The 19,447-nt window shown below is 39.1% G+C and overlaps 1 protein-coding gene across 7 annotated transcripts in view; it reads right to left on the bottom strand.

Annotated features, from left to right (window-relative positions):
- The window catches only part of TET3 (tet methylcytosine dioxygenase 3), a 120,685-nt gene that overhangs the window by 27,945 nt on the left and 73,293 nt on the right, over positions 1–19,447 (bottom strand). For all 7 annotated transcript variants that reach the window (XM_077134591.1, XM_077134596.1, XM_077134590.1 and 4 more), the window contains one exon: positions 3,365–3,455. In XM_077134591.1, coding sequence (XP_076990706.1) covers positions 3,365–3,455 — 91 coding nt within the window. The remainder of the gene's footprint in view (positions 1–3,364; positions 3,456–19,447) is intronic.

Raw genomic sequence — 19,447 nt, 5'->3', positions numbered from 1 at the left:
CACAATCACGCAGTCACTTTGCGAAAGCTATATCATTATACAATCATCCTCAAGAAACATGGCTACTGAAACACAGCTCTACAGTTTCATGCACTCCCCTCTAGCCCCTCTAATACACCTTAAACTAAATAGGCAATATCTATATAATGTGTAAGAATAACTTCCAGGATAACCTCTCGACCTTGTTTGTAATCTCTCAGCCATTGACACTTAATTTTTTCTCATTTCTCTCTTCCCCCTTTGGGTCGAAAAGGTTATCTCAATTCCTTGATGCTGAGTCCCAGCTCATTCTAGGATTTCTGTCCCCCGTTGCTAGGGAGGTTTACACCTCTGGGAGTCATGCCCCAAGCAGAGAGGGGGAGGGCAGTCAGTTTGCTTGCCATGTTGAATGAGAGGCTACAACTGAGCAACAAAAGAGGTTCTCTGGGGGATGACTCTTAGGCCTAACTTTAAGTAGGCTTAGCCTATCTTTTGTGGGAATAAGTTTCATATGAACAAACCCCAGGATTAAGAGCTTGGCCTATTAATTTGGTTGCCCCACTGCTTATGAGAATACCAGGCCTTCTCCAAATGGGGAAGCTGAATTTTCCCCCTTTCTCAACATTCCCCCTTTCTCAACATTCCCCCAAGGGGACTTTGCAAATACTTCTTTATTCACAGTTGAAATCACTCTGGGATTTATCAGGGCATCACTCTGGACAAACGTACAAAATCTCATGACCTTTTCAAGGTTCCATGTATTTATGGTATTCAATTAAACTGTTCATATAAGTTATATTAGGAAATGCAGTAGTCAAAATATAAATTTTGTACCAAATAAACATTTTTTCTTTAGTCTCACACATAAGTTAAATTTTAAAAATACAAATTACCATCTATTTTCAACACCCTGCAATACTGACATTCCTTTGTTCTTCCTCATTCAAAAATATTTTCTAATTTGTACATTTAGTCAATACCACTGTACATTCTAGGCATTCCTAGATTGTACCATCTTATTCTTTGTCATCTATCTTTCCTTATGGTTTCATTTGTGCCCCCAAGCCCTCCTCCCTCTATCATTCACACATTCAGCTTCATTCAGTGTACTTATATTATTGTGCTACAATCAGGTAGTATTGTGCTATCCATTTCTGAATTTTTACAATGAGTCCTGTTGCACAATCTGTAACCTTTCAGCTCCAATTACTCAATTACTCCAATTACCCTATTTTATCTCCTGATGACCTCTGTTCTTTTTTTTTTTTTTAACTTTTTGATTGTATTGTATGACATATACACAAAGCAAAGAAATAAAAAAGCAATAGTTTTCAAAGCACTCTTCAACAAGTGGTTACAGGACAGATCCCAGAGACTGTCATGGCTACCATATGATCCTCTCATATTTTTCCTTCCAGCTGCTCCAGAATACAGTAGGCTAGAGGGCTTAAATATTTTATCATCACAATCGACTTTTTTTTCCTTTTTATGTGTGAAAAATAACATACATACAAAAAAGCTATAAATTTCAAAGCACAGCACCACAATTAGTTGTAGAACATATTTCAGACTTTGACATGGGTTACATTTAACAATTTTAGATTTTTCCTTCTAGCTGCTCTAAAATACTGGATACTAAAAGAAATATCAATTTAATGATTCAGCAATCATATTTGTTTGTTAAGTCCTATCTTCTATGTATAACTCCACCTTCACCTTTGATCTTTCCATACCTCTCTTTAGGGTTGTTTGGGCTATGGCAGTTCAAAATTCACAATTACTGTTTTAAATCTGCTTCATTCTCATGGACTCAGAGGGGCAACCAAATCAATAGGCCAAGCTCTTAATCCTGGGGTTTGTTCATATGAAACTTAACCCCACAAAGGATAAGATCAGATCAGATCCTTGATCAAATACTTTTCTGATGTGTCTTGAATATGAATGCTTCCAGATGCTCTAAGATAATTAAGAGTGATTCCTGCAGGTCACTGTGCTCCACCCATCCTACCTTTTATTAGCTCAGGGAAGCCTTTACAGATATTCAGATTCAAATCATGCTCCCTGTTATTAATGGCAGGAATAATTTAGCTCTCCTGGTCAGACAAAAGCTGGTTCCCAAATTTGTGGAAACTCTAAGCCTTCCACACATTTGCTTGAATATGTATAAGCAAACACGTTTATGCTTGCATAAAATACTAATGCTCGTTATAAAAGAATGCTATCAACAGATATCTATGAGGTTCTCCTTTTGTTTAGTGTTTACTATGTGCCTGGGCCTTAGTGCTTTACAAACATCAATACAGTTTATCCTTAGAATATTAAGGATGTTAGTCTGTTTGTACGGGCAAGCTCCGGGAATCAAACCCAGGTCTACAGCATGGCAAGCGAGAATTCTGCCTCTGAGCCACCATTTCACTGCCCAGTGGATGTATTTTTATCATCACCATTTCTTTTACAGATAAGAAAAGTAGTGGCTGGGCCAGCTACTTACTCTAGCTCCAGTGTTTCAGGCTCTTTACCCACCCAGTTCAATTACCTCTCTGAGAACTCACAGTATTTCTATAGGATGGGACTTTGTACGTTAAGTTTAAGATCTCTAGCTACACAAACTGTTTCAAAAACAAAAAAACAGAGCTATTAAGCACTCTATAGTTCTGAATTTGGACTGGAAGTCTCAATATAAACTTATGATGCAAATTTAACACGGCTCTTTTTACTGAAATGGTCGAGAAACAATGAGCAACCCAGCATCAACGGGCACCCTCATACCTAGACTGATTCCTAAGCACTTTTTCTTCCCATGAAAAGAACCAGGGTATCTTAGATAAATGTACAGCATAAGCCCAGAGTATCTTGTCATAAGAGAATCAAGAAAGTTACTGAAGAATCCTAGAACTATGTCAAAAGGCCTCGGGAAACAATCCAAATAAGCTCCCACTGGCCAAAGATAAGGCATTAGAGTCTTCCTAATGGAGGTGCAAAACACAACCATGAAGTAGTTTTGAAATAAAGAGAAAGAAAAGCAGTCCCACCCTGATCAGATCTAACTACCAGTTCACAGGACATACAAAGGGCAGAAGCACAGGTTAAAAAATTCCACAGGAAAGCAATAAGCAAGGTTAAGCCTGTGGGAAACTTTACAGGACAAACAACCTTGTTCTTCAATATACACATTTCAAAGAAAAAAAACAGGAAGATGGAGTGTGGACCTTCAGATCAAAAGAAACTCAGAAGCACTGGACATGAGGAACCCTTCCTCCTTCCACCATCTCCCTCTCTGTATGTCCTGCACGTGGCCTAGCCAAAGGCCATGAAATCGCAGTGCTCAGAAGCCATATTCCACGGGCAGGCGCCACTTCTCCCTGGACACCTGGGCATCACTCACCGCTCCTCCATGAGTTCCCGGATAGAGGCTACAGTGGGGCCAGATCCCAGGTGAGTGTAATATGGACCTTCATCTTTCTCCACTATTTGTTCTGCAGAAACACAAAGAGTAAACATTTGGAGATATCAGTCAACATTAATTTAGCAAGGCAAACCACCGAAAGGAAAATGAAGAGACACATAAAGCAGGAAATCCAACGGCTTTCAAACGTACAAAAACGCGTTCAACCTCCTTAGAAATCAAGAAAAACAAATTAAGCCACAATGAAATACCATTACACACTGACCAAACTGGCAGAAATATAAACTCTTGATAAAACCAAGTATATCAAGAATGTGGGCTAAGCACTTTGGGATTCGATTTACCATGACCAAGTAAAGCTAAAGATTCACATATTCTATAACCCAGCAATTCCATTTCTAGATACATACTCTAGACCAAGAGTTAGCAAACTTTTTTTTGTAAAGGGAGGGACAGAAAATATTTTAGGCTTTGCGGGCCATACCACCCATCTCTGTCATGACTAGGCAACTCTATCACCATAGTGGCGAAAGTGGCCATAGATCATACACAAATATATAAGTGGGTGTGACTGTGTACCAACAAAACTTTATTTTCAAAAACAGGCAGCAGGTCATAATTTGCCAGTCCCTGTCCTAAATGAAATCTTGGTCACATGCATTAAAACACATAAACAAGGATTTTCATGGCAGCACTGTTTGAAATAATCAAAACTGGAAATAACCCATAATCCAGCAACAGTGGTATGGATAAATAAAATGCAGTAGAGTCATATAATGAAATCTATTCAGGGATGAGCATAAACAACCTGAAACATCATACTCAGTGAAAGAAGCACAACACAGAAGAACACAATACAGTATGTCTCCACTAAAGCAATATTCAAAACAGGCTAAACTACACTCTACTGTGTAAGGATTGTGTGATCCCTACATGTGGTAGAATTACTACACTGAACCCTAGGGAACTGCAGATATTCAACAATTTTTTTTCTTCAAAAAAAAAAAAGGCAATTTCTTATTGTTTAGTCTTACTATAAAGAAAAGCAAATCACTGCAAAAGTCAAAAGAGTGGTTACCACTGGGGGGACTGAAGAGGAATCAGATTGGGAGGGGAACACAAGGGATTTCTGGGAGGCTGGAAGTGGCCTATTTCTTGATCTAGGTGGTGGCCAAAAGGTGTTCATTTTAAAGGTTTTCATGAAACTGTATATGAATGTTTTGTAAACTTTCCTATATAAATAATTAAAATTTTTGATAACGTAAAAAAAAAATTCATATCAATTTTATGCAGAACGTTATGCTCAGTTCTACGGGTGATCCAAGACAGGAGATAATACCTGATTATTGCCTTTAAGAAGTTTATGATTGTGCTGGGTAGATGAGACCCACAAAAATCAATGGGGAAAGATGAATTTTTCAATCAATAGTGTTAGGACAACTGGGATATATATCAAAATACATACCAAATAAATTCCGAATATACCAAAATACATTCTAAATGGCTGAAAAATTTAAATACAAAAAAATAAAACTAGACAAGTGCTGGAAGAAAGAAATGGGACAGATTTTTAAAATTAATCATGGGGAGTAGAAAAGGTCTTTTCTAAGTATGACACGAACTTCAGAAGCCACAATAAAATTTTTTATGTATTTAACTAAAGAAAAATTTCTATGATAATACCTATCAAAAACACAGTCCAAAAGGTGAACAAACTGGGGGTGGGGGGGGCGGGGATATCTGGAAATCACATCAGAGGAGAGGCTAATTTCCTTACTATATCAAGGACCCTTATATAGTTGTATATGTTACCGCACACACACATGCACATACACAAAAACCAACAGAGCTGCACAACACAAAGAGTAATGCAGTTAAGAATTACTGATTGTATATGTAGAATGGTATGATTTCTAAATGTTGGGTTAATTTCTTTTTTTCCGTTAATTAAAAAAAAAAAAAAAGAGAAGGGGTAATTGGAGCTGAAGGGATACAGACTGTACAACGGGACTGGATATAAAAACTCAGAAATGGACAGCACAATGCTACCCAATTGTAATGCAATTATGTTAAAACACTGAATGAAGCTGCATGTGAGGTATAGGTTTTTTGTTTTTTTTTTTCTATTAATGTTTTAATTCTTATTCTGTTGTCTTTTTATTTCTTTTTCTAAATCGATGCAAATGTACTAAGAAATGATGAATATGCAACTATGTGATGTTATTAAGAATTACTGATTGTACATGTAGAATGGAATGATTTCTAATTGTTTTGTTAATTCTTTTTTTAATTAATAAAAAAAAAAGAGTAATGCAAACAGCAGGCTAGAATTAATAGCACGATTATAAAACTGTGTCACCAACTATGACAAGGTTACCATACTAGTTAGTGCAAAATGTTAACAGGGAAAATTGTGTGAGGGGGGGGTATGGGGACTCTGCACTTTCTGCACGAGTCTTCTGTAAACCTGTGGCTGCTTTAATAATAACAATAAAAAAAAATCCTTTTACAGAAAAGAGCTCCAATAACTAAAATAAGGCCAATAACATCAATAAGAAAAACGGGGATAGGGGAGGGAGGCTAAAAACAATTCTTAGAAAGGGAAATGCAAATGGCTCAAACATATGTGAAGCTAAAATAAGTTCTGATTTTCACCTTTCAGATGAGTCACCATCAATAAGCCTAAGAACTCCCTGCGTTGGTGAGGCATGGCAAAACAGGCAGGAGAGAAAGCAATTTAGCAATACATTTAAATTATACAAACATGTACAACGTTTGGCCCAGTAATTTCTGAGAAGTTCAGATTCTTTTAGGAATTTATTTCTAGAAATTTGGTTACATTATCTGCAAATGTACAAAATAATAAGTACATAAGAAAATTCATCATATCATCATCCTTTGTAATGGCAGAAACGACCCGACTATCGGTCATTAAGGATCAGTTGGCTACACTGTGGCTCATCCATATAATGAAACACTAACCAGCTGGCAAAAGGAATTAGGCAGCTTTGGATTTGCTGAAAGAAAATGACTTCCAAGCTATTTTAAGGGAGAAAGAAGCAAATTGCAGTATAGCATGAATAATAATGCTATAGTTAGTGGACCCCCAAATCACACATACATTCACAGATGTACACACACACACACAAGCATAAATGCGCGTATGTCATTATCCACACTAAGAATAGCAGGATAAGAACAAGTTCGTGAAAATGAGTTCAGTTGTATTCCCAATTTAAAAAGAAAAAAGGCAACAGCAACAATAAAAACTGGTAAGCAATGGCGTGTGTGGGCACAGCCTCTGTACACCCCCCAGGGGACCCCCACCTCACGCCACCTCTACACACCTCCCAGAGGGCCTCCACCTCACACCATCTTTGCACAACCCCATGGGACCCCCTCCTCAGGACACCTCTGCACACCCCCATGGGACCCCTCCTCATGCAACATCTGCACACCCCCACAAGTTCCCCACCTCACACCACCTCTGCACGCCCTCACGGGACCCCCTCCTCATGCCACCTCTGCACACCCCCACGGAACCCCCTCCTCATGACATCTTTGCATACCCCCACGGGACCCCTCTTCATGACACTTCTGCATACCCCCACAAGACGCCCTTCTCACGACACTTCACCACACCCCCATGGGACCCCCTCTTCATGACACCTCTGCACACCCCAATGGGACCCCCTCCTCATGCAACGTCTACACACCCCCACAAGTCCCCCACCTCACACCACCTCTGCAGACCTCCCAGCCTGTGTCCTACCACTGCCACGTCTCTTGGGCTCCTGCCACAAAACCACACCAATGTGCTGTCTTTAAACCTGCTCTCTCACTGACAACAGTGTCTTCCCTCACTTCTCCTTTTTGAATAGCTGTGCTCATCCATTAAGGTCTAGTTTAAATGCCATCTTTTCCGTGAAGTCCTCCTGGATTCCCTCTTTGGACACCCACAGTGCCTGAGGCACAGCACAGTATCAAGGCTTGAGCCACAGTACACTATAATTGTCAAGGTGGTGCAGCAGGATGGACACGGGCTTTGTGGGAAGTGTCAGGTGGCCTTCTCAAGCCTCTCATGCCTCCTCATGTACCATAGGCAGTGCTGAGGGTCTAGGTGCTGGGAGGCCACCCCATTTACAAGAAACAGAAGGCGAGAAGATGCCAGAGCTTCTGGGCTCTGTTCCAGTTTCTATTGTCTGGAGAAAATTCAAAGCAACAGACCTACTGCAGGTTCTTATACTGGAAATGGAACATAACGTAGCTTCTGATGGCTACCTTCTGCCCCAAATCAGAACACCTCAAATGCACACTGGTTAAGGGCTGAAAAAGGAAAATTTTCAAGGAGAAAGTACAAACCAAATCTTGGCAACTCAATTTCAGCAGCTGGGGAAAAAATATGAGGATCAAAAACCAAGCCAACCTGCAAACTAGCTGGACAGGTTTCTCTGGGAAGGTCCCTGAAATACAAAGGGCAGACAGACTCCCAGTGCTAAATAAAACCAAAGGCTCTTTTCCCCTTTTAGCACTTTATAGGACAGCCCAGGGGTTTTGGAAGTATTGGATCTTTAATTACAATTATGTAATTTCCCTCAGTATGTATTGGTATGGGGGAGAAAATAATCTACAGGAAGGAAAATAGACAAGCTCTCATTTACCACTGTTGCAGGTGATTATTTCATTTACTGTAATATGCAGTATTATATTAGGTACCACCATTTAAAACCACGACACAGCGCTTTATCTTATTAGCACTTAGAATTTTCATTTATACTTAGCTGAAAAAGCTTTTAGCTTATTTAGACAGGCCTATATTATAATTGTATTATATCCTACATTATTATGTACATAAAAAGGAAAACATAAATAAATAGTCGCTGCTTTGCAAGAAAATATGGAATCATGGCACTGGACCAACCACAAACTTTTGCTTCCTAACATGGAATTTATGCCCGAATCTCTGTTTCCACATTCTGTATACATAATAACTTTTTGTTCTATGCTGAATCGTAGGGCACACTATTTGAAGACATTTAAACAGCACTTAAACTCAACACATGTAATACCAACAATATTCATAACTCAACATGAAAATCTATGACAAATTCACATGTTCAGTTTGCCACAAGCGCATTCTGGGCCAATAGTAAGTGTAAGACACTGTTGATTATAAGCTTACTCTGATTTCAGAGATTTAAAGATGTTAAAAAAAAAAAAAAAGGTGGGGGGAACATAAACACATAAATCCTCCAATTGATGAAATGTGATAAGCCAACTCTTTATTTTGATCATTTGTAATTAAAGGAAAAGTTATGCATTAGTCTGCCTATCTGGTGGGAGGAAGTCAACACATGATGACGAAAAGTACCTTTTTTTTTGTAAGAGAAAACGCCAGGTAGTAAGTGTAGAAAAAAATGATGGAATTAGAAAAATCATCATTTTGCAACCCCTAATAAAAAAAGATTAATTTATTAAGGACAATCCGTGGATGCTGGAACAATTAGGTGGAGATTGGTGAGGAATGGGATGGTCACAGAGAGTCCATAGATTAGCCTGCTACACGAAAGGGGGGAAAAGCAACTTGACAATGACAAGATCTGGGCTCTCCCCACCTGGTGATCTGATAATCTTGTGATCTCTTTGGCATCACAGAGGGACAGTCCAGACCTCTGGATGTGATGTGATTTGAGCAACATGTCTCATCCATAAAGTACTCCTAAAAAATATGTTTCATCCGACTTAATCAAGGATTTAGGTCTAACTTCCAGTATGCAGGAAATACAGGGATACAGAAGTAAGTCAGGCAACATTCCAAATCCGGAATAGTGATGGGACAATGTATGGGACGGGGGGCTCTAGTCTCTCCAACAACCTAGGCACAGACTGGCTTCTCCCATAGGGCTTCTGCCTAAACCCCCACCTGCGGACTGACCCAAGGCCACACCCACCACCCTACACTGCACAGCACTGCCTCTGGAGCTCACTTGGTAGCTAATAAAATGTGGTAATGGGCACGTACCATGGAATTCACTGGTCTTACAACATTGTCCCTTACCCTGACAGTAATGGCCTTTTAAAAACTCAATTATGGGTGAAGCCCTACTCTAGAAGTTCCTAGATTATAAACTCTTACAGCAGTCACAGCTATTCCAGACTTGTAACTGTTATTTCTAAATTCTGAGATGTTGAACTCTTTATGTATATCCTGGTCATTCCCTGGAACTTCAGGTATTTGTATGACACCTGAGACTCAGGGCTCGAGTTCTGCAGCTATGAAAGTCAGCATTACTCCACACAGCAACTGTTAAAAACACCAAAAAACTGATTAGACTTCAGTTAGAGATAAGAATGAAGCTGATCTGGGTAGGACTAGGGTAAAGCAGAGTAAAGGGTAAATGATGAAACTGACCGTATTTTAAAACTTCAACTTCTGTGTGAGACCAAAGAAGAGATGTTTATTTGGTGTAACATTTATATTTTTGGTCACACACTAATTTAACTTGTATGGTCAGCTTATTCAAACACCATAATTTCATGGAACCTTGAACAGGGATTGAGATCTCGTTGGTTTACATAGGTTGGTGTGATGCCCTGATACATCCCAGAGTAATCTGTACAGACTATCAAAAAGTATTTGCACAGTTCCCTTTAGGGAGTGGGAAAAAAGGTGGAAACATTAAACTTTACTACCTGGGGAAGACCTGATATTCTCGCAATCATTGGGGACAGCCAATTTGATGGGACCAGGCCCTTGATCTTGGGGCTTACCCTTAGGAAACTGATTCCTGCAATGGATAGCTAAGCCTACTTACAATTATACCTAAGAGTCGCCCCTAGAGAACCTTTTTTGTTGCCTAAATGTGGCCTCTCTCTCTAAGCCAACTCCAAAGGTAAACTCACTGTCCCCCCTATGTGGGACATGACTCCCAAGGGTATAAATCTCCCTGGCAATATGGGACATGACTCCAGGAGATGAGCCTAGCCCTGGCATTGTGGGATAGAGAGAGCCTTCTTGACCAAAAGAGGGTTTCAGTGGCTGAGAGATTTCAAAAAGTCTAGAGGTTATTCTCACATTCTTATATTCTGGAGGTTATTGTTATGTAGTATTGAGATATCCCTTTTCCAGTTTTTGGTATATTGGAGTAGCTAGAGGGAAATGCCCGAAACTGTTGAACTGTACCCTTGATTTTGAAGATGAATGAATAACCACAGAGCTTCTAAGATGTGACTATGTGATTGTGAAAACCTTGTGACTGACATTCCCTTTAATCAGTGTATGGACAGATAAGTAGGAAAAAAAAAAGACAAAAATAAATAAATAATAGGGGTTCGGGGGTATTGCATATTTTGGGTGTTCCTTTTTATTTTTATTTTTACTTTTATTCTTATTTTTATTTTTGAATAATGAAAATATTCAAACATCAATTGTGATAGTGTAAGAGTTAGGTTCACGTGCCAGCCTGGCCAGGTGACAATGCCCAGTTGTTCTGCTACTGTGGACTTGAGCCATCAGCATGTGAAATTCCTATCTATAGCTGATCACATCTGTGGTTGGCTACGGGGAGTACCTTCCACAATTAGTAAGGTTTAAAAGGAAGAGTCAGAAGACAGGAGCTCAGACCTGGCTCAGACCCAGACAGTTGGGGCTGCAGAAAGGAGACATCCTGGGAAAACCATTTGAACCCCAAAGCTGGGAGAAAAGCCCAGGAGACGTCACTGTGTGCCTTCCCAAATTAGGAATTTGTAACTAAATAAATCCTCTTTATGAAAGCCAATCCATCTCATGTGTATTGCATTCCAGCAGCCTTAGCAAACTGAAACAGATGAAGAATGTACAACTATACAACAATACTGTGAACTACTGATTGTACAATTTGGATGATACGTATGTAAATATATATCTCAACAAAATTGCAAACAAAAAAACCTCAATTATGGTGCCAGACAGGTGACAATACTTTGCAAAGTTGGGATAATGTTCTGTAGAATGCAGTTACCTGCTCTGATTCAGTGACTGATAAATAGTTCTGTTTTGCCCAAAGTGATAAAAGGTTTATTTACCTTCTTGGTGCTGTTCAATGCCATTAATTTTAAATTCAATGCATGAGTCTGTCCTATTTCCGTATTATTATTGCAACATGTTTAGTCTTTTGTCATTTCATGCTTTCCATGTTTATCTTCACTTCTTTTGTTGCTATAGGTTGTGTATTTTTCTTTTACTCTTCCCCTTCCATACCATTGGTAATTTGGAAAATCTAAAGTATGTTTTCGGAAATGTTAACGGTACTTTTGGAAAGAAATTAACACCTTATAATTTCTTGTACCTCCTCCTTCACTTTATCTTCTGCTTTTTGTTGGAATCCTCGTGAATATATTTCCCCTCTATTATATGTTGTTTAGTATAAAAATAAATTTATTTCAAGTATAGCATAAGTAAATATATTACCTTTTATTTAGAAAATTATCACAGTTTAGACTTTACATTTAAATAGATTTCACATTCACTGCCAACCCCTTCATACCACAACTTCCCCATCTGTTATTTATTTTGATTCATCTCCAGAAAATCTGAGTTCTTGCATATTTGGAAATGTTTTTCTGGAGCTCTTATATGTGAATGGCAACTTCACAGGGTATAGAATTCTGCCATTGAACTTTTCATCTCAGTACTCTGAACATATCACTCCATTGTTTTCTGCTCTCTAATAATACTGAGTAGGCTGTAATATATCCTACAAGGACTCATGCAAAATGAAGAAAGAACCCTTCCAATCAGTAAGAAAGGCAGAAACAAAACAGAGAAATAGGCAAAAGACTTGAGCAGGGTACTCTGCTAAAGAGGATATATAAAAAAGTTCTCAACCATGTTGGTCATGAGGGAAATGCAAATTAAAACCGTAATGAGATACCATCAGAGAACTATGGGAATAGCTACAAAAAAAAAACACAGATGAAACTGGATTTCATCAAAATTAAAGTATTTTGTGCATCAAAGGACATTATCAAGAAAGTGAAAAGACAACCTATAGAATGGGAGAAAATATTTGGAAACCAGGTATCTGATAAGAGTTTAATTAACAAGAATATATAAAGAACTCCTACAACTCAACAATGAAAAAAACTTAACAAACCAACTTAAAAATAGGGAAAGAACTATAATTGACATTTCTCCAAAGAAGATATACAAATAGCCAAAAAGCACATGGAAAGATGCTCAGCATCATTATCGATTAAGGAAATGAAAGGCAAAACCACAATGAGACACCGTTTCACTCCCACGAGAATAGCTGTTAAAAAAACAAGCAAGCAAACAAACAAAAACAGAAAATAACCAGTGCTGGTGAGGATGAAGAGCAATAGGAACCCTTGAACATTGTAGGTGGGAATGTAAAATGGTGCAGTGATAGTAGAAAAGTCTGATGGTTCCTCATAGAGTCAAACATAAAACTACCGTACGACCTGGCAATTCCACTTCTATTTATATACCCAAAAGAATTAAAAGAAGGGATTCAGGCAGACACTTACAACCAATGTTCACAGCAACATTAGTCGTGACAGGCAAAAGGTGGAAGCAACCCAAATATTCATCAGCACATGAGTGGGTCAAGAAAATGTGATTAGAGAGATAGAAAAGTATCTATATCCATCTATATATATATATATACACACACATAAACACAATGGGATATTAGCCTTAAAAAGAAATAAAGTTCTAAATATGCTGTCTTTCAGAAAATACTTATAAGAAAATTGGAGCCTAGATGTAAGCCCTTATAGCAGCCACCCTTAGTGTGAAGTTGTAAGTGTATTTCTAGGTTCTGAGACACTGAGCTATATGTGTATCAGCTGGTATTTCCCTGGAACTTTGAGTAACTGTGACACCTAAGATGCAGAAATGGAGTGCTGCAGCCCTGAAAGTTAGCAGAGCTATATATAACAACAGTTAGAGCAACTGAAAAAGAGATCAGGCCTCAATTAGAGTTAAAAACAAGCCAATCTGGCTGGGTCTAAGGTAAATCAGAATACACTGTAAAAGACGATAGTGTGTGTACTCTAGACCTTCACCGACATGAGACCAACGGCAGAGAGATTTATTATGTCTACAACCTAAATTTCCTGTAACACATAATTTAAATCAACCTGAATAGCTCATTTAAACAACCCAAACTCCTGGAGTCCAGAACGTGTATGAGGCCTTGTAATTCTGTACAGCTTAATGTAATACCCAGAGACATCTCAGACTATGGTAGGCTGATAATGAAAAAGTACTGGTAGAGTTCCTTGAGGGTCTGAAGGAAAAAAAAGGTATATATATATATATATTTCCATATATATATGGAAGTATTAAACTTGCCCATCTGGGAAACCTTGGGGACTCAATCACTGGGGACTCCCAAGAAAACAGGCCAAGCCCTTGATCTTGAAGCTTGCCCTTATAAAATTTATTTCTGTAGGGGAGAAGCCAAGGCTTCTCCTAGCGAGGCCTAAGAGTTGCTTCCAGGAAAGCTTTTTTGTTGCTCAGATGTAGCTTATCTCTAAGTCCAACTCTGCAAGGAAAATCATTATCCCCACCCCCACCCTCCGCCCCAACATGGGGCATGACATTCAGGGGTGAAAACCTCCCTGACAATGTGGGGCGTGACTCCCAGGGATGAGTCTGGCTCCCCAACACCATGGGATCAACAAGCCTTCCTGACAAAAAGGGGAAAAGAAGTGTAATAAAATAAGGCATCAGTGGCTAAGAGAGATCAAATGGAGTAAAGAGACTATTCTGGAAGCTACTCTTTTACAACCTTTAGTCATTGCTAAATCCCAATCAGCATCACTCCCGTTGACTCCTAAGAACACCTAGGGCTTGAACTGAGACTCTATGAAGGTTTCATGCACCAAATTTGCTTTCCTGGAACCTGTAATTCCCAGAGGGTTTCTAGGTCAGATAAATCCTGGAACCCAGAGCAACTGCCTTTCCAAGATTTTCAATTAATTACATCCCCCTATCCTTTAGCATCAACACCCCTTCTCAACAGGAAAAAGTCAGAATAGGCATTGCCCAAAAATCCCTATATAGATTGGGAGAAGGATCAAAGAAGAAGGAGTTATAACAGAGAAAATAGAGTATGACTATTGAGTCATTATATTACTATTCCTTCTAGCCCTCAGTGTTTCAGAATTGCTAGAATGAAAAATCTGAGATGGTGACATGGTAGCCCATGATAAATTCTGGGATCTGCTCTGTAACTACTTGTTGAAGTGTGCTTTGAAAATTGTTTTCTTCCTTTGTTTTGTATATCTGCTATATTTTACAATTTAAAAAAACATAAAAAAAAGAAAAAGGAATGAAATTCTAATACAGCCATTATATAGATGAACCTTGAAGATGTCATGTTGAGTGAAATAAGCCGGACACAAAAGGACAGATACTGCATGTTCCCACTTATATGAAATAGCTAGAACATGCAAACTCATAAGACATAAAGTAGAATGCAGGTTACCAGGGCTGAGGAGGAGGCGAAAGGGGGTTAATGCATAATGGGAGCAGATTTCCTGTTTGGGGGATGGGGAAGTTCTGATAATGGAGGGTCGTGAATGTGATAAGTTCCAATGAATGGTTTATTGGGAGGGACTGAGATGCAAGTTTTTTTTTTGAATATAGGTTTCCACAACTGAAAAAAAGAAAAAAAAAAAAGAATGACTAAAGAAACGATGACTACCGAACTCTGAAATCTGTTCTGTAACTACTTGTTAAAACACATTTTGAAAACTATTGCTTTTTTTTGTATATACATTATATTTTACCATAAAAAATGCTTAAAATGAAAAAAAAAGTGAGAGAGAGACAGAGACAATGACAATTAAATGTAATACATGATCTTGGACTAGATCTAATAATGGAGGAGGAAAGTTTCAAAAGGACATAATTGGGACACAGGGAAAAGTGAAATAGAGACCGTAAGCATTATCTCAATGTTAAATTTCCTGAACTTCATAACTGCACTATAACATAAAGAGATATCCTCATTCTTAAGAAATGTACATGGAAGTATGTGTTCAAGGAGCACGAGGCACATAAACTACTCTCAAATGTTCTGAAAATAGATAAATACAGAGAGAGAGAGAGAGAAACAGATGGACTGACAGGTAGACGGATAGATAGAATGATACAGCAAATATGGTAAAATGCTAAAATTGATGGATCTGGCCCTCTGGGGGATGGGGGGAGTATGCTGAAGTTCTCTAAAGGTGCTGCTATACCCAACAAATTTGAGTCTCACAAATACAACACTGAACAAAAGAAGCCAGAACGTACAACAGTACATACTTTTCCATTTACAGAATCATATGATTCCATGTACGAGAAGTTAAAGAACAGACAAAACTAACCAGTGTGTCTAGAAATTACAATAGTGGTTACCTAGGATGGTGTTGGCAAACTTTTTTGGCCAAGAGTCAGGCAGTCATAGCAGTCTCTGTGACAATGACTCAACTCTCTGGTGTAGAGCTTTTACAAGAAGCTAGAGATGATATACAAACAAATGAGTGTACCTATGTGTCAACAGAACTTTATTTATGGACACTGAAATTTGGATTTCATAGAATGTTCATGAGTCACAAACTTTCTTCTTTTGATTTTTTCCAACCATGTATAATTCTTAGCTCACCATCAGTGGGCCAGACTTAGTCTGCAGCCTGTAATCTGCAAACCGGTGCTTCAGGGGGCCAGGTGACAGGTAATTGGGGAGAGGGGCTCTGGGGTACTGGGGAGGTTCTGTTTCTTGATCTAGATGTAGGTTACACAAGTGTGTGTCTTTTGTAAAACTGTACTGAGCAGTGCTTAAAAGAGTCGAAACACACATATATATATATATATATACACACACACATATTTCATATTTGTATATACATGTAGCTAAAACAATTTTTTTAAAAAGTTTATGTGACCGGCTTGATTTTGGGGGGTTCATTTTTTTGTAGGTGATTCTTCATCCTTGAAATTCTGCAAATTCATTAGAATCATTATTGCCAACTTCTATTCATTTTCCTTGGGAACTTGATAATTTCTGATCAAAAAGCTCCCTTCATTTCAGAAGTTTTCTATTCTTTCACTCTTGTTCTTGTTCAGTTTGTTCCATCAAATGCTGCCAAAATTCCCAACAGGATGAACCTGTGTGCGGGATCCCTCCTGCCCTGCCGTCCCTCACTGTCTCTGGGGTGATTACGCGCGTTCCTAAGTTCTTTTCCCACCTGGGAGTGCTGTTTCAAGCCTGTCCTGCCACCTCACTGAGTTGCCTTTTCTGTAGCTCTGATTCTGCTTTTCGTAGCTTCTAACGTAGCTGTAAATTGCTTTGTAACAGCATGGGTTTTCTTCTGGAATTTAATCCATACCTCTCATGGCTTCTTTGTAACCTTATTCTAATATCACATCTTTCATTTCTGGTTTCACCGTGAACATTTTCTTCAACTTCCTCGAAAGTATAAATCGGCTGTTTAAAGTTCTCTAGTATTTTCTAGCGCAACTCTTCTTCTCAAGTGTTACATTAGTCCCTCCACTTTTCCACAGAATGTGAACAGGTCTTACGTCGGATTATTTATTTGTCTGTCTGTTAATCAACCTTCTCATGGGGAACATTTGTCTCCTAGCTTTCTCCAGCTCAGCACTACTGATGTTTTCCCCTGGATAGTTATCTGCTATGCCGGGATGTCCTGTACACTGCAGGACACGCAGCAGCATCCCTGGTCTCTACCCCCTAGAAGCCAGTAGCACCACACCAGTTGAGACAACCAAAAATGTCCCCAGACATGGCCAAATGGCCTTAGGGGAGTGTAGGCTCTCCTAACTCCTATTTACTTGGATACTGCTCAATTTCTTCCCTTGGAAATGAGTTAGAGAACTGGATGTGGCAGAGATTAGTTCAACAGCATTTTGGGGGAAAAGGGAATGTGGCTTGCTGTGGACAGCTGCAACTGGGAAAATTCATCTCCATGCACTCTACTGGTTGGGGCCAATGCCTCTATGTGTGTGTGTGTTTATGGGTTGAGGGTTGGGTTGGGTTGAGTTCTAAGAACAATGGATACAGTAGTCTTTGGTTTAGTCCTCCGTGTTGGAGTGAGCTTGTCACTCTGATAAGAAGACATAAGGTTAAAATAAAGCCCCATAGTTTACAACATTTTTGTGGTTTGGCAAATCTTTTTCTCTGCATGGGGGCCTCCGTTTGGTGCTCTTTACCCTCCGCTATAAAGCGGTTTCCTAGGATATGGTTTTCACCTACTGTCCTTACTCCAGACCTTATCCACATGAGAACCTGGAGCAGAAGGGAAGAAAAGTGCCCTGCTTGCATTCCTCACTTTCCAGAAAGCACGTCTGCTAGCCAGGTGGTCTCCAGCTCAGCTCTCCAAGTAGTGGGGTCTCACTGTACCTCCACTCTTGTTTTTCCCAATACCCTGGTATTGCCCTTTAGTTTTAATCGAACTGAACTTAAAGCGGCAGAAAGCCCTTGGAATTCATGGTTTAAGGGTGAATATTCTCCTGTTTTTGTTTCTTTTGGTTCCTTTTACCAGGTTTCAGGAAGCAGGCATTTTGCTATCCTGCTGTTAAGTCACTATTTTTCCTTTCAGTCCCCAGGGTAATAGATATATATTTGGTAATTTTTTTTCCTTCTCCATAAAGGCAAAGTGACATAGCAAAGAAAAGGCTCAAAGGCTCAACTCCTCTTAAAGAAAAATCTGTTTTATGGCTTGCTTTAAGCAGTGAGAGCAGAAGTGGAGTTGATTTTTTTTTTTTTCCTCTTTTTTCTAAAAGGCATAGTAGAAAGCTCCAGGGCAGAGCTCAGGAGAGCGGAATCCAATTTTTTATAAAATGCTAGTTATGTGGCCCTAGGTGTTTTTCCTTCACCCTATGCACTTAATTTTATTCTCATTAAAATTGAAAAATATGCTCTGTTCCACTTCTGTACTAGGCTGGGGAGAAAATGAAAAGTATCCTTTCTGTAATCAGACAAAACTCCAACACAAGAAACTACTCATTTCTGCCTATCAGAAAGCTGGATTTATAATTTCTAAATGAACCCTTCTACCTTTGCCCCTCTTTCTGTACAATGAACCAGGTGGGGCACCCGCACTTCCCCAGTGGGAACCCCAAGGGCTGAAATATGCCTGGAAGCACAGGTTGAAGCAACTCCTCTTTTTACCACACTGGTACTGGGAGACTGGCCAGAGCTGGTGCACGTTCAATGCCTGGGGGTCAAGATGAGACCAAAGTTTTATTTGTATCATCTTCTTTTCCCAATCAATCATACAGAATGCCTCAATTTCCTGCTATAACTTTAGGGATTTAAAGCTGAACAACTCAAGATCATACAACTAATTGGATTCCACTTCCGCGACCATTAAAAACTGACCACTAAGCGGATGATGGTGATGGTGGCACAATATTGTGAGCGTGAATTGTATACTTGAAATGTGGCGTAAATGGGAAATGTTATCACCCCAATACAAATTAAAACACAACCATCACAACCTTTCAACAAGGGTGAGCAAATCAAGAAGTCAGAATATACAACCAGAATAAATTAGAAAGAAGAAATACAGATTTAAAAGTACAAACTGATTAAATAGAACAAATTTTAAGTCTTGTTCTTTGACAAAGCTAGTAAGATAGATACAATTCTAGCAAATCTGATTAAGAAAAAATAAGAAGGCATAAAAGAACACTAGGAATTATAAAAAAGAACATGAAGAGAAAAGGGAAAGGAAAGGAAAAAACACGCCCTTGGCTATCTAACATGTCTGTGCTAACTATAACAAACTGTGTGGGGTGGGTGGGTGTCCCTTGAGGTTGCTCTGAGTGCCAAAATATTCTAATTTGGGGATGTAAACACCAAAGCAGAAGGTTCTGGCCTAAAAGTTACCAAATCACCATAACAATCAATCCAAGGATACACTACATTTACTAACTATTGTAAAACTAGCGTTTCCCACAGAACCCCAGGGTTGTGTTGAAGGCTGGCGCACAGCTGTGCTCATTTTTAGAGCCACATTTGGTGTCCAAACACTGTCTTGTCT

Source organism: Tamandua tetradactyla, chromosome 17 (assembly GCF_023851605.1).
Source record: "Tamandua tetradactyla isolate mTamTet1 chromosome 17, mTamTet1.pri, whole genome shotgun sequence".
Taxonomy (NCBI): domain Eukaryota; kingdom Metazoa; phylum Chordata; class Mammalia; order Pilosa; family Myrmecophagidae; genus Tamandua; species Tamandua tetradactyla.
The sequence above is the reverse complement of the archived record's forward strand: the minus strand, read 5'-3'. Positions and strand labels throughout refer to the sequence as shown.